Source organism: Bombus terrestris, chromosome 13, assembly GCF_910591885.1.
Source record: "Bombus terrestris chromosome 13, iyBomTerr1.2, whole genome shotgun sequence".
Classification (NCBI taxonomy): domain Eukaryota; kingdom Metazoa; phylum Arthropoda; class Insecta; order Hymenoptera; family Apidae; genus Bombus; species Bombus terrestris.
In genome coordinates, this window is record NC_063281.1 from 958,463 (window position 1) to 974,237 (window position 15,775).

Sequence of the window (15,775 nt, forward strand, 5' to 3'; positions counted from 1 at the left end):
TCATTTCGATTCGTGGTGTTTATAAGCACATACATGAACCTAAAAAAATTCCATTGCCGTGACCTATGAACTTTTACACGTGGTTTTATAGCTTAATGGATTTACGTAAAATCATGTAACACAAGTTGCTTAAAAGTTAACAAAAACCCGTAGTTTACATTTTCATCTTCTTCGTTTTTATTTCAGGAGCTTGGCATACTAAGCAAAGAATATTTTCTGATAACTGTCCACTTCTATCGATCCATACCAAAGCATCAAATCTCATCGGCGAGTTGCGGAAGCACAAAAACGGAAAGGTAAATTAAACAAAGTTCTATAATTTATGTATCAATCGTTTGAATAATTATCATTACCACGTAGCTTGTATCGTGTCACGCGACTCGAAGGTTGCGTCGTCTCTTTGTACGAACAGTCTTTTTATCTGTTATGCCTTGTCATTCTAATTTTAGTGGCAACCCGAAAGTCGCGCGGTTCATTCAATTAGAAACAAAAGACTAAAAAAAAGATAGAAAAGGAGACAAAAATTTCTCTTTTCTCCGAATAGAGATTCTTTTCTTGTCTGTAGTAATAGGGATCCGCAGATAACGATTCGACGACGCGAAAAATCATGTGATTTAATTAAATTACCCGGTGAAATTATGCGACTCGATTATCATCCTAATGACCATTAGAGGCAAACTCCAGGGTCGGGGCTAATAAATAAAAGAACGTTTCCCCGAACGGAGGACTGGTTCAAGTTGTGAGCTGGCAATTATGGCCACGTTTCGACGCGAAGAAATGATCCTTCTCGTAGCATTGTCGCCATGGAAATCGTACGTGAGAGGTTAGAGATGAGAATCCGGTCAGACGTCGGTATCTCGTGAGACCTGTTTGTCGGAGATTTTACGTAACAAAAGATAACCAACTCGTCGACGCGTAGATAACTAGGAATTCTAGCTCCCGTGTCTGTTACTTATGCAACATGTCAGCTAGTGTAAGATGGGCACTTTTGTACCTAGAAACCATACGATATACGTATATACTTAGAACAGCACTGTTAAGTATGTACAATTGGTGCAATGAATGTGCCGGAGTTGTAAAGTAAAATATTAAGTGGTGACATCCATTGGGATAATCATATATATCAGCATACCATATAGGATCAAACATTGAAATAATTTTCAAAGATCATTTATAAAATGAAATTTAACATTTTTATATAATGTATGCGATTAACTTTGTCTTGTATGTATTTTCAATTGCATTTAAGTTATTTAAGCTTCAAATGAATAACAGATTCAATCAGCTAATATATACAAAATTTTCTTTAAATCTACTACGAAGGAACAGACAACTGTAAATTAAATCATACTGCGTTAAACGATGCTCAAGTTTCTTATTCCCTTTTATATGCCTCGAACTGCAATTCCAACTCTCAATTACATCAATTTCAACACTTAGTCTATTTTAAAACCCAACTATGTACTCGTATATACCTCCCTCCAACTGTACGTTCGAAAGGAAATCATCGAACGGTCACGAGTTGCCATTGAAACTCATCAACCAGATTGAAAATACTTTATGCTCTTCTATTTATATGTATACATTTCCTCGTTCGTTACCACGAAAAGTATAGCACAACTGGAAGCGTTATTTACTTTGACCCTAGCGCCGGGTTTGCGATCGAAAATGATAAGGTGCTACCGCGCAACTTGTCATTCAACGTGATATTGCGTGTGCCGCTACTTCTGCGCCGTAAATTGCGGTGCCAGAGACGCCACCGGCCAGCCAGAGGTGCATTATGGTAATGCACCGGCATCGTGGTTTCTTGTAAAATCCAGACGCCTAGGCAACGGTCCAAAATTTCCTCTAGTCACTTCCTGCTTTCGAAACTGCATCATCAATAGCATAAATTATGTTTAGACATCGATATTAAACACTCTAATCTCGAATACGAAATATTTTACTATTTAACAACAAAAAAGTTTATATACAATCTGTACAATAATAGCAAATAATAGCATAACGAGGAGACGATAAATATAGCCTCTTGGAAACCTTTCACCGTTCGATACAACATAATGTCTTCGATGACGTTTCTAAATATCAATCCAAAGAATTTTCCGATCTGGAAGCGTGGCTCGACTCTCTGGAAAATTACTCATAGTTGATTACGGGAGAAAGTCGACAACGATAATCAGTTATCAAAGTCTCGAGATTAGATTCTCCTCGTTGCTTGATAATTTCCAATCCATGACTTCTTCCGTTCCACTCTCCACGTGTATTCTTTTGTGATTAGGGATTTTGTGATTACGATTCAGGAGAATGGTAGACGCCCATTCGAATTGCAGACGCCCTCTGTGATCCTTGCCAGGCGAAAAGGGCACGACTTTCGAAGGTACAAGGGCCTCACAGTGTTCGAGGATCCATCACCAGGAGGCAGCAGGTTCTTGTCGACCCACGTTTTCGGCCTAGCTCGGCGGTGGTAGAGATACGAATTTCGGGTCCTCGTCGGGTGTCAGGACCATGAAAGGAGTCCCCCCAACACCGGTTTAATACAGGAGAACCTACGATATTCTCCTTCAGGTGGCAGCACCTCGGCGGCGATACTCAGGTACCTTCGTTCAGTATGCATTGGGAACTGCAGCGGCGCAGATGGTGCATAGGGCCCCACTTGCAATAGTTTTAAAGCATCTAGCTAGACTACCTGCGAAATCCTCTTTCGTATGATAGAATGCTCTTATAGGATTATACTTTATTCTCTTAAACTTGATGTGGCTACGAGTAAATTGTATTTGAAGAGTGAAAACTTGGAATAATGAACGATCGATCTTTGCTTCTTTCGTATTTATCTCTTTTCGTATATTATCGATCTTAGATTGTTAATATAATTAAACGAAGATTTGTTCAAGATGCAGGCAATGTTAAAGTTGAGAAACGTAGACTAAACTTATGATAGAAAAATTGCATTTAAAAAAGATGAAGTTTGCATCTGAAAAGATTGATTTAGAAATTGGTAAGCCTAAAAAAGGTAATGGAGGTAAAGGAACGAGGAAATAAACGAGACCAATAATTGAGTTTTGACAAAGAGATCAATATTTATTTGATGCTCTTGTAGTTGATAAGCGTCGATCTTTTGTTCTATTCTCACGATAGAGAGGAATTTATAAATTTTCTCTGCACTCGATATAAATATAAATTAGGACAGATCATACTCATACGATCACGCTCAGCCTCTCACGCTCTCCCGCTCTCTTCTTTCACGCACTAGGCTTAACTAATCTACAAACTAGGCGATTTCGCTGTTAGTTTTACATACGTTCCTCGTACTTATTACAACCATGGTACACGACAAAACACTCGCTTGGCCGTTTTCTCCGTACAAGAAACAGAATGGAAGACCTCGGTGATTCTTGTTGCGTAAGGCACTTAAAATATGATATTCGTCTAATGATATATACAAAAGGAGAAAGGAAATCAAAATAGAACGCGGAAACATCGTAGAGGAAGGAAAGAAACAAGGAACAGGATGATACCGATGAAACGAAAAATGATGAAAAAAGAAGATTTACGAAGGGTTATTTTTTTAATCCAGGTTCTCGACGAATACGATGTTTAACTGATAAAATAAAACAATATTTACAAGGCACTGTATAAGGCACTGCCTCATAGGCTACTGGCCGACTGCACACACTCGGGAAATATCGAATTCTCACGGTTTGACAGCGACAAGATCCTAGCTCGCAGGACACCTTTCACCCTAACAAAAACACAACTTCGAAAACGCGATACGTAAGGAACAATGATCCGTGTTCCGCGGGACTGTTCTCTAACCAATCCACGTCTCTTCCGCCGAAGCGTATATATCACTCGAGACATAATGTCTTTTTCACCCGCGACCGATTATACAACAATTAGTCCAAATTTTCTTCGATATCTTGACCCCAATGAGCAACACAAAAATTCAGATTCACTCTTGACGACTCTTTACCACGGCCTCCACGGTTTATCTTCCACTTCTGGCACAACGCTCTTCCTCATCACCAATGCAAGAGGTTTCTGAAGAGGAGGACTGTATACACGAGGATCGAATTCTGGATCGCTGGTGTAACCGTTGGCTGGCGACGTCGCCACATCCCTGTGACTGTTTCCATTGGTATACGCTGCAGGTTGTTCGCGGAAAGTAGCTGGAGGTGCTTCGAATGCCACTGGACTCGCCGCCGACGTGGACGTCGAGCTAGCAGAAGATGACGAGGACGATGCCGATGCCGTGCTAGCCGTTCTCTGAGGAATTGGGATCAGAGTTGGCAAAGGCGAGGTTGGCGCCGGAGATGTGGCTGGTGACGTAACAGGAGTCGCTTTTGCACCCGCTGGGAGCACCAACGCGATGTCTCCATTTGGTAATCTCGTTGGGACCAATTGAAGACCCGTGCCATTCGCGTTCGTGAAGAAGATCCCGTTCGATTGTTGCACCTGAATCCTTGGGGTTGCGTCCACTTGAGGCAGAATGTGCACTTGGAGCTGCGTAGTCGGTGGCGCCGGTTGGACAGGCTGCTGATTCGTCGCCTGCGTGTTGTTGCTTGCCTCAACCGGACCAAGGTAGGTGGCCAAGTGGGCCATCAAACGTCTCTTCACCGAGGCGTCCAGCCCGGGAAACCTGCCAACCTCACCGGCGCATTCCGTGAAACCAGCACGGAATTTGTTTAGTACGTTCGGATCGGTCGCGGCCGCCAGGGCAACCTGTTGACGCTGGAGCGATTCCAGGTGTTTCACTGTCATCTCCAGAATGTCGGCCTTCTCCAGTTTCGAATGTCGCGATGGCTGTAATCGCAAACATAATACCGCGATTATATAACAGTTCGGATTATAGGTAGCTGAATTTTGGATAAAAGTCGCGAAAAATTTGCAGTTGCGTTCTAGGTCTTATCTATATCGAACCTTTTGCCAATTTTTTGTTAATCCGAAATTAACAATATCCAGTGATTTCGACCGATTTCTTATTAAAGAATTTTTCAAGACAACAAAATAATAATACGATTTCCTCTTTAATTTGAATTCGTGGTTCTATGGAACAAGTCATGATTTTGAATGCGAATTTTCAATTAAAATGTTATATTATCTATAGATAAAGTTCAAAGAGAAGAAAAAATTGATAGTTGAAAATCGAATAACATGCGGGGGAGCGTTCGAATTACGTGATGTCAAGATACTTACGTCTTTTTTCATGGCATCCAGTATGAGGGTCTTCAGGTCGTTTAGGCAGTTGTTAATGCGGGCTCGTCGCCGTTTTTCCATAATCGGTTTATTGCTCTGTAACAGAAAGAGAATAGTCAGGTCAGGCACGTTGTCGAGTTACTTCAATTAATCGCTCGTTGCAAAGGATCGTTTGTTCAAGGATGCAAAATCGACACAATACTCTGTGTTGCCATTCTTTTGAAAAAAGACAAACATTCGTCGAGACTAGTGCACTTTAATAATCATCGACAAAATTGTATTTCCCGATATTAACCATGACTCATCGATCTCTTTCATTGTATTTGTCGTCTACTTTAATTCATTTATTATTTATTATATAATTTATTATATTATATTATCTATTATATAATTATTAAAAACACTATTTTCAAACTTCCTTCCAAAATTCACTGATTATAGTTTCGTGACAATGAAAAAGCCGCATGTTCAAACATCCTTCGAAAATTCTTAGACAGTCTCGAGAGACCGTCTCAGAAGCTTCAAAAGATTTTCAACTTCATGGATCGATCAGTCTCGTGACAATGAAAACGTTGCAAATCAATAAATTCTCGAAAGGACGTGAAATCTTGATAGAGACACTAACCCGCCGATTCTCTCCAGATCTTCTCGTAGTGGTAGTCGTGGTAGTGGTTTGCGCAGGAGGTTGTCCAGCTTCCTGGGGCACGTGTTGCGCCGGCGGCGTAGCACCGACAGTGACACCGCCTGTTGGCATCGTGGCACCCACTCCGGTCACCATCGTCCCGAAACAGTTCTTATATCACAGAACAAAAATCAAACGAGAAATTCGACAAATCGTTTGACACAATTTGCCCTTCTGCTACACACTGCACTGTTAATCCAAAGTAACGATCTTTCTAACGAGTGTTCACTAAAACGTCTGGCCAGGTTGGTGTTTCGCACTCGTAATCCAAGCGACTGATCAAACGATAATTGAAGAATATTCGAAGATGGTAGTTCGTATATTATTTCTCGAACGAGAGAACAGAGTAAAGAGAACGTCGTCTCTCCACACGTCCCTTGCTCGCTCAACTCTCTCACTGAACTCCGACCACTCGGAACGGGCGTCAGAGCACGACTGACTGAACGAACGACGAACGTCTTCTGTCGTCTCGTCGAAGCGTGCCACCCGATGGAATGCCCGATGGAGGCGCTGCCACTTTAAGGGTGGGGGCAAACGGCGACCAGCCGACACAGGAGGGGATAGCGCGTGACGGTTTAACCTGGACTTCCCTTCCACCACCGAATTCCGACGGTCGGACGGCACCCGGTTGCCTTTAAGTGCCCCCACCCAAGGCATGAACCCCCTCCCCTGTTCCTCTAAACCGACGACCGTGCCGGGTTGCCTCGCGCAAATCCCCACCAGAAAACCCGACTCCCGGACTCGGATCGATTCGATTTTTGTGCACTGTCATCGACTGTTTTTCCCTCCTTTCTCTCATTCTCCTTTTCCCTTTGTGGAAAATACGTTTCACCACCCTCCGACCTAGTGTCGGATGGATGGCGAATGTCTTTGAAACTGCATTCGAATTCTGTGAAAGAGAACGGAAATTTCGGAAAATTTTTAAAGGAAAATTTATTTCGAAGTCGTTGAAGATACGTTACATATGGTAGTTTTAAACTCAAAAACATTCTTGGTATGTATTATAGATTAGAATAGCTAGAGCTGATCATCGACGACTTCTGCTTTACACAATTTTCTTGATTTTAGAGTAATGATAATTAATGCTTAGCTTTTTAGAAATTTCTCAGAATCGATTGGAAGAAACCAAAATTTCTTTATTATACAAAATACGTGTATAAATATACTGCTTCATCAAATATGACATGATTATTGATGTTTGACGAAAAGACGAGGTTAAAAAAGTCTTCAAAAATCCACATTAAAAATTCCGAAAGTCATGAATGCCAAAAATCGAAATAGGTGGAGTCGTATGGAAATCATAGATGATCGTGAGCGATAACCGATAAGGAACAATGCCATGCTGTGTTTTCCCCGACAGAGGCGATTAGTCTCGTGACGCGTATCGCGCGTCGAAAGGTCATTAGAACCGGCTGCTCGTGGTATATACGACGTCGCGGATCGAGAAGTGGCAATGGTAATTTCTACACAGGGACGCACGTACACACGGAACGAGCACGAACGTCATCGGGACTTATATCACGTTCTTCGAAAATAGCCGAGTGCCACCGTGCGTCGAGTGCGGACTGACGCACGCGCGCACCACTGGCACGTGCCTCCTACTCCCTCCCCGAGTCTTTCGAAATTACTCTTTCTACTTGTGCGACCGATTAAACGCGCGCCGCGGCATTTATCTCGGCGCATACGTGCACGTATGCTCGGCACGAAACTCGGATACGTAGTATTTCTTTGGATGTGCCACGCAACCACTTCGTAATTGATACTGGATCCGATAGAACCCGCTGTTTATCGCGGGTTTCATTTTAAATTGAAAAAAACGTGGTTGCGTGGACTTGGAATGGTATGAAGAATTTTGTATGGATCATTTGGAGCAGTACTATTCGTGTGAGAAATTCTGGAATTTTTATACTCAATTTTGCCTATATTAAGCTCGAGGTCTAAAGAAATTTTGCTTAGAAAGAGATTTCAATTTTGTATAGAACGCAGTGTTTATTAAATTCTTCGATTTAATTGTGAGTCGATGGGATTGTGGCAGAGTTCCTATATTATGGAATTCCCATTGAATTATTTAGGATTATGCTACAGGAATATTAGGAATGGTGAAATTTGTACATCCAATCTAATAAGATTGTGGAATTTCCGATGTATCATATTTTGGCATAGTACCGAATTTTGATATTACTTTATCGTGTCTATTGTCAAACTACAAAGATATCTACGAATATCTACATGTACAAGAAACTTCCAAAAAATCGTAAAAACAAGATATCTCGAGTTACCCACGCAAGTGAATATTTCAGACCTCTATTATCATTAGACACCAACGAGTCAAATAATCATCAAAGCCAGGCGTTTGATTTTCCTTAAAAATATTGCAATTCCCGAGTGCCTATCCTATTTCCGCAACGAGAAGCGTCATCCCGATAACAAATCGGCTCGCGCAGCGTCACTCGACATCACATCTCTTACATACACCAATTCCCGGATCTATCTGCTAGGAATATCTCTGGCTTCGTGAGAGCACAGGCGTGTCAAAGGCTCGGCGGGAAGATAATCAGCGGAGCCAGTGCGGGATGGTTCCGGCGTCGAGCGAAGCCAGCCGCGTATTTCAGCCGCTGAACTTTGCCGCCCTACAAAGGGTAGGAAACGGGTAAAGCGTGTAAAGGGCGTCTGGGAGGGGGAAGCAAGTCGAGGAGTTCGTAGAAGTGCGATAAGTGCGACGAGGATCACTGCGGGGATCGTGCTCTCGCATCCCTTTTGAGCGAAGCAGAGAGGGGTGGAATGGTTGGTAAAGGACGAAGGGACTCACCCTTCCGAAGACCAAACAATGACAGTGGAGGATTACAAGGAAAGAACCGATCAGACCTGCAGGAACGATGCTGCTCGACTACGATTGCGAGCGAGACGAAGAATCGCTGGCCGCCAATCACGTGACCAAGATTCGACGCGGCGTACGACGTATGCGCGCTGATTGGCCGCATCTCATCCCCACTACGTACCTGGCTCGAGGACGAGCGTGCCGCGCACGACGGTTGCGTGGGTGGTGGGGACGCGATCGTCATTCGACTTTGAGCGCTGAAGCGGTATAGCCGCATCGAGGCGCGTGGGTCGCGGTCGTGGCCCTCCGGGGCCACTCGATCCCTCGTGGAATGCGTAGAGGAGAAAAAGTGTGCGGCGTGACGGAGCCAAGCGAATACCTGTGGCCTCCGCGATCTATCCTTCCGTGCATTCGGCCGCACGCGAAAAATTGGGTGCTCGTCGTGCGAGTGCACGTCGAGGGCACGCTCCATGACCATCGACCGGTTCGTAGATACATCGAGAATGTAATTGAAGTGCGCTAGACCGGCCTCTGGAAATTGAGTTGTACTTGGAGTACACTTCGCTTGTCTATCGAAGATCGAATGCAATTTCAAGAAATAGAAAACATGAAAATAGAGCGTTTAGCTCTGAAATGTCTTTACATGCCGACGATAAAGGGAATGGTTTGTGGGGTAAGCTAGGAATTGATAGGGAACTTCGAACGATATTATAGTACGCGAGTGATAGATTTAAGGAACATGTAGACAGGGAAGATTATCTTTCGTTAAGGAAATACTCGATATTTATTTATTGACGTATAAGGACCACTATCTGTAAGATATATATATATTTGTATTTCTTAAGATTTTTTATCTATTAGAAGAATCTGTAATGATTTTATTCCCATCTACTTGTATAATTGATTCATAATTTATTCAAAAAGACGATTTGATAATATTGTACCGTTCAATTAGTTGTGACGAATAAGTAATATAAGGTATGTCGGAAGGTATGAGTAACATAATAAGTATGTTGTATGTTACAATGTTACATAGGTGGAGCAAGAAGGGTGAATGAGAAGACGAGATGCACCGATTGTGTGCTTCCACCTGTCGGCGTTCACAGTAGGCTTTTTCCTCTGAATCTCTAGCGCACTCGATGTTTGTTGGCTCGACGGAATCTGAACTGTTCGATCTCATTTAAATTTATTCTCCCTTTATTGACATTCGATTTTAAATTTCTTTCTATTTGCAATTCCAGTTAAGTCAGTTTCAAGAATTAACGTTTATAATGAACTATAATCATTGATTTTTTACAATGTCGCGTCATGTGCAATCACGCAGAAAGGATATTTAGATTACTTTTTTTCTGTTTTCTAGAAAACCTGTCGCGACATAACCGATCGTTCGCGTTTCTCACGTGTCTCTTCGAACGTGTTCAATATTCTCCCGAGTCTCTATGAGTCACAGAAACGTCTAGACTCTCTAGGCTCTAGACAGTCTACAGATAAGGATCGTAATACTTTGATATTACACATGGTGGGTGTTAATCTCTCAATAAATTCTGCCAAGTTGCGTGTACCACGTCGAAATTCTATTCGATATACAATCAGCTTTCATTATTACTTTTCAACGTTTCCATTCGCATTTGCATGAAGACTTGAAACACCAACTTCATACCCCATGCAAATCCCTTTCTGCATAACGACTCTCGAAGTGTCTCCTGTATAGTGCCAAAGGTATACGCTGTACACACTTCCACATAACAATACCTCGCTCTCAAGCATCGAATTTTAACTTATCGATTTTCCTATGAGACGTACCGGAAGGGTGATATGATTTTCAACGCTTGCAATCCCATTGCAAACTTCTCGTTTACAGATGTATTTATAGTAACTTCATAATAATTGCAAATTACCATCGAAGGAGATACATGTAATAAAAAAAGAGAAGAGGAAAAGGTGGTCACGAAAGAACGTGTTTCCTTCGCATAACAAACTGCTGCATCCTTTTTCAAAATGACTCACAGTTATTCGAGACACAGTTTTTACTGGATATTACGAGTTATTAATGTTTATGTAAATATACCTACTGCTCGTTATTCAATCGTCAAATGACTTCTCTTTCACCGAAGACGGTCATTTTCGTAATCTAAATTTCGATTTATCGGTCGTGCACCACGTTCGTGGCCAACATTCGAATTCGGCTATCTCGCCGAGGATCGATCTTCCGTCGACCCCTCACGTGTTTGATATACTCGAGTGGTCCGATAAAGCGGCTTACATCGCGATACGCACCGGAGCCACCTTAATTTCTCGATATAACCCTTCCGAGAAAACCCTTCCCTCTGCAAATAACTTCCATATACCCGAAAATATGGCTTTGCTACGAAAATTCACTTTTCCTTATCGATACAACTCTTCAACGTGTGATTCAATAGTATTATGCTAGTCTTGACGAATTTCTGCAAAAGCTATTAAGACCGCCTTAAAATATTCTGTATACCTGCGGTTCTATGGTGTTAAGACGGTTTGTCAATGGCGTGCACGAGATCCGCGTGACTCATTAGCCTTATAGGGTGCCGGTGGATTACGTAGGCCTCGGCTGGTGGCCGGATAAAAGTGTACACGCCGCGGTATTCGCCTTTACTCCCTGCAGACCGACATTAATATATGCTCCCCTTGCGTCGAAATATCAGATTAGGGTGTGTGCAATCCGCTTCTGCTGCTCCATGGATTATTATACCTCACAGGAAAAATAAAGGAGCTTCGCGAAATGGGCGCATGTATTTATATAGATTCACAAATATCCAGGTACTTTTCGAGTCCAGGCTTAACTCTTAATTTTAAGGAAACGATATGTATAGTGTGACTATTCGTACTTGTTGTTGGAGTATGAGTATATAGGTCGATGGGGATGTTTTATCATCACCGTAGGTGAGCTGTGGATGATGGAAGAATAGCTCGTTTCCGGAAGTGTATTATAGCATAAAGTTTGTATACTGCGAATTTGTTATTTAATAAAGAAGTTGCGAAAGAATACTTTATCTAAAATTAAGCAAAATTATATACGATTAGTTCTATCCAAGTTTAATACGTCTAGTTTAACCGAAAAAAGATACAATTCTGGAAGTATCTCTGGAGTAAAATGAGCTTGAATAGAAATAACGGAACTATCAGAGTAAGATACAATAAGTTATTTTTAGTGCATACAGAAGTTGCGAATTAAAATATTTAAAAAATCGACCCTCCATTCTCATTTTCGATGAAACGATCCCTAGATAGCTTGCTATTTCATGAAAATTTATCGCGGTTATAGGACGGGCGCGAAAATAAAGCGAATACGCGTACGATTTTTCCCTTCTAACTCGATAAAACTGTATCTTTCGTTGCCACCGGGCTTTTTCATTTGCATTAGACCATTGCACCATTGTGGATTATTATCCTGTGGTTTAAGTTCTCTCTTTATTTTACTGTATTCCTACTTTTGAAAGGCAAAATGGAAATTGGAATATATCGTACAATAATTTGTACATTAAGTTAAACGATGTAATCGCTTGCTGCGCTGATAAATATTTTTATTATGAAAAATTCACACACATAGCTAAATTTTTCTTTATTTTGTATCATAACGATTTACAGTATGATAATACACATTTTTTGAAAATATGCAGAAGTCAAATCCTTTTATGGCAGTCAAGGGATATGTTCTAATAAACACGTAATCATAAAATCTAGGTACACTGACTACAAAAGCTATCTATTGGTTCTATATTTCATCTTTGTGTCATCAAATTTCTGTAGTCGTATAACAGTACCTATTATTATAAATGATACGGACATTTACTGTACTTGCACTTAATTAATTTGTAGACAAATTAAATGCTATTGTATAATAACTACAATAGCATGTCAATACTTTTTGTAACCATAACACGAATCATCAAAAATAAATATTATTAAATAACTGAAATTATATTATATTACCCTATGCCCATTTTGCATTAATAGATTCCAGACGTTTACTTGAATTTACATTTTTATAAATATGTACTCATAAGGAAATGATACTTAAGAAAAAAGCTAAAAATTTATTTATAAAGAAAGCTAAATATTTATTTCGATCCGTATGTAATATAACGAGTATTTTACTTCGGACATTTTTAATCTCTATGCTTAAATTTTCCGTAAGTGTATAAACGTTCGTGATCTATCATTTGGTATCCATTCGAAATGAAGTTACTTAAACACGAACCGCTCCGAGTGAAGCGACTTACATGAATACCAACTCGCGTAATCAGAACGAAGCTTTGCATGCTCTTTACAAAAAGCAAGCTAGGATCTATAGATTATACTATGCGACCAATCAGTTTCGAAGCACGCGAAACGCTCGAGTTTCAGTTTAAGCAAATTGGACGCGTTTCCCCCGAGGACAGGAAGACAGCCGGTATCCTTCTCCGGTTAAAATCGAATGACCGTAGCGAAACCTCTTACCCTCTCGTTTCGCGATCGTTATCGAGTTTTCGGTGCATTCTGCCGCACACGATGACAGCCTAAACACGTTTCTAAGCAAACGAAAAGAAAACCACTTCCACGGAACTGCACGAGATCTGCAATCCTGTAGCAATGGGGCGCAGCCTGTTTTATGCTTCGATCATTATACCAAACGATTCACGACGTGGCCACCTATCCCCTTATTGAATCTAACTGCGCCGGAAACGAGACTGTTAAACCTACCTGTCCGTTGTAATTGGACGACAAAGATGGAAAATTATTTAGCGTGAAGCTGATTTTATTTGAAACTGAATGGGTTTGGATGTACACGTTCGTTCATAAGTACGTGGACTTCTAGCGAATATTTAAGAAATTACTGCAACCTAAAGATGTTTAGAATTATTTAGGAAAACATAGTTGCCTTGCTAGAAGAACAACTATCAAGAAGAGTAAATTTTTCTGGTAATTGTTTTAAAATAAAAAATTGTTAATAATTCGATTTTTTTTTAGAAATAGAGAAATTTCGTCCTTTTATAGTAAAGTAATAGTCTTTGGGTTTTGAGGTTCTCTAATAAAATATTATTTATGTACGCACAGTGGTTATTATCGTTATTATGAAAAAGGTTCGAACAATTTTTAAATTCCAAAATATTTCTTGTAAAATAGCATAATATTGTCAGGTAAAACAATGACGTTATCATATCACAAAAAATAAACTTCACTTATAATTTAATATAAAATTGTAATTAAATATGTCTTTCTTTGATAATCTCTGTCATATTATCACCTGTAATTTCATATAAGATCAGCAAGTGTTTTCACACTTATGAAAGAGTGTGTACTCACGTTGTACACGATTAATTTTCCTCTCTACTCTTCTTTCTGTCTCGTATTTGCTTAACCGATAATAGGGCCAAATTGTTAGCCTGTCAGTCAGATAGAGCGCAACACGCACACGAACACGGACGAATCAAGTGCACGCTGCGTGCCAGTTTTATGACTCGCCCGGGGCTGCCAATCGAACGCGTTCGAATGCACCGACGATAGGATCGGAATGGCACGCGTAATTTTCGGTGCTCGATTTTTCGAAACCAGGCCGTCACTCTCGGCATATACGCACACGACGCGAGAAGATCGATACGGACGGTGATGCTGTCGAAAGAAACGCGCTCGGAATGGCGTGCATCGACGAAGAGGCGCGTTTGTCGTCAATGAACGACGGATGTGTTACGCGAATGACAGTTTTCATTTCGAGATCAGACAGAGACCTTAATTCCTTTCGTTTGGATCGCTTTATGCGAATCAATTGGCTGTCTTTTTCACCGTCGAGTGATATTTTTTCGTTGATCGGAAGATTAATTGAGCGACTCTGAGGAAAAATGGTACGCTATTTAAGTCTCCTGCGATCCTGCAAGTTTTATATTTCAATCTTGTTGCCATTTTGCCAAGTAAAAAAGATCTGTAATGTTGTAAGCGGATGTTTGACACGAAAATGGAACGAAAAATCAAGCATACCAACAACGACAATCTTTTTATATTTTATTCAAACTTGAAATACTTTTTAGCGTTAGAAAAATATAATTGGATCGAAAACAATCGGAAATACCTATGCAGAAGGGTTAAAATACTTTAGTCTTTATATCTATATTAAACTTGTATTTTTTTAAATGATAATATTAAAGGTACAGTCTTAATGCTGTCACAGTTTGAAATGTGGCGCTTAACGTTTGCATCTTGTACCATTAATGCTTAATACTTCTGCGTCTAACGCTGTCTCGTCGGAAATCTCTTCTTGTTGGCCATACTTACGCCAGGAATACGCCTCAAGTAGTTTTAGTCAAGTGTAATTTTTAAAATTAATTTCTATCATAGCATGTAAATCTATCAAGCCTTCTGCTTGTTTGATTGCTGAAATGAAATTCATAGTAACGACTACTTGTTGTTTCAAAGAATATCTAACCATTTGTTATCAAATGAGGACAAAATTTTATAGCTTTTGACGTCTCAAATTCGTTTATAATGACAAAAAAAAAAAAAAAAAAGATAAAAACAGAATTAATACCGCAAATAAATTACGAATGTAACGTAATAAATTATAAGTACGAAATTACATTTGATCGTTTTATCGGCCAGCTTTCGTGGTTTATCACATGGATCGCTTTAATCACGCGCTATTGAATTTTTCAGCTTACTGTCCCTTATCTGACTGTGCTGTATATCCACTGGAAAATTTTGAGGCTGATAGACGCTTGTAAATTCTACAAAGCTAGAAAATAGAACTAGGAAACAGGAAATTTCCATTCCGATTATCTTAACGCCCTAAGGCAACAAAAACGTATCAGCGTTTTATAAAGCTACAATTGACAAACTTATACAATTGCAACAAATAGAGGAACATGTGAATTCAGGTCCTTTCTTTGATAATTAGACTGCGAATATTCGTACATTTATGACAAATTTGCAAGTCAAAGAATGCATATATGTAGTGCGCATAATATGCAGAAATATAGAAAAAATACAAAGTATAGCGCTGGTTATAATATTTTGTGGATAAAACGAATCATAGGTTACTTAGACTCTATTTTATTAATTTTATTCACGAAAATATA

General features: G+C 40.2%; 1 protein-coding gene and 1 long non-coding RNA gene across 2 annotated transcripts in view; one reads left to right on the top strand and one right to left on the bottom strand.

The window, feature by feature from the left end:
• Positions 1-15,775, top strand: part of LOC125386162 — a 36,117-nt gene that overhangs the window by 12,207 nt on the left and 8,135 nt on the right. The window contains exon 2 of the long non-coding RNA XR_007226059.1: positions 187-296. This is a non-coding gene — a long non-coding RNA (uncharacterized LOC125386162). The remainder of the gene's footprint in view (positions 1-186; positions 297-15,775) is intronic.
• LOC100643950 (protein hairy) lies at positions 3,053-6,408 on the bottom strand. Its single transcript, XM_003399973.4, has 3 exons — positions 5,819-6,408; positions 5,194-5,289; positions 3,053-4,800 (listed from the first exon to the last, which is right to left on the bottom strand). The coding sequence occupies exons 1-3, from the start codon at positions 5,969-5,971 to the stop codon at positions 3,967-3,969; spliced, it is 1,083 nt and encodes a 360-aa protein (XP_003400021.1). The 5' UTR covers positions 5,972-6,408; the 3' UTR covers positions 3,053-3,966.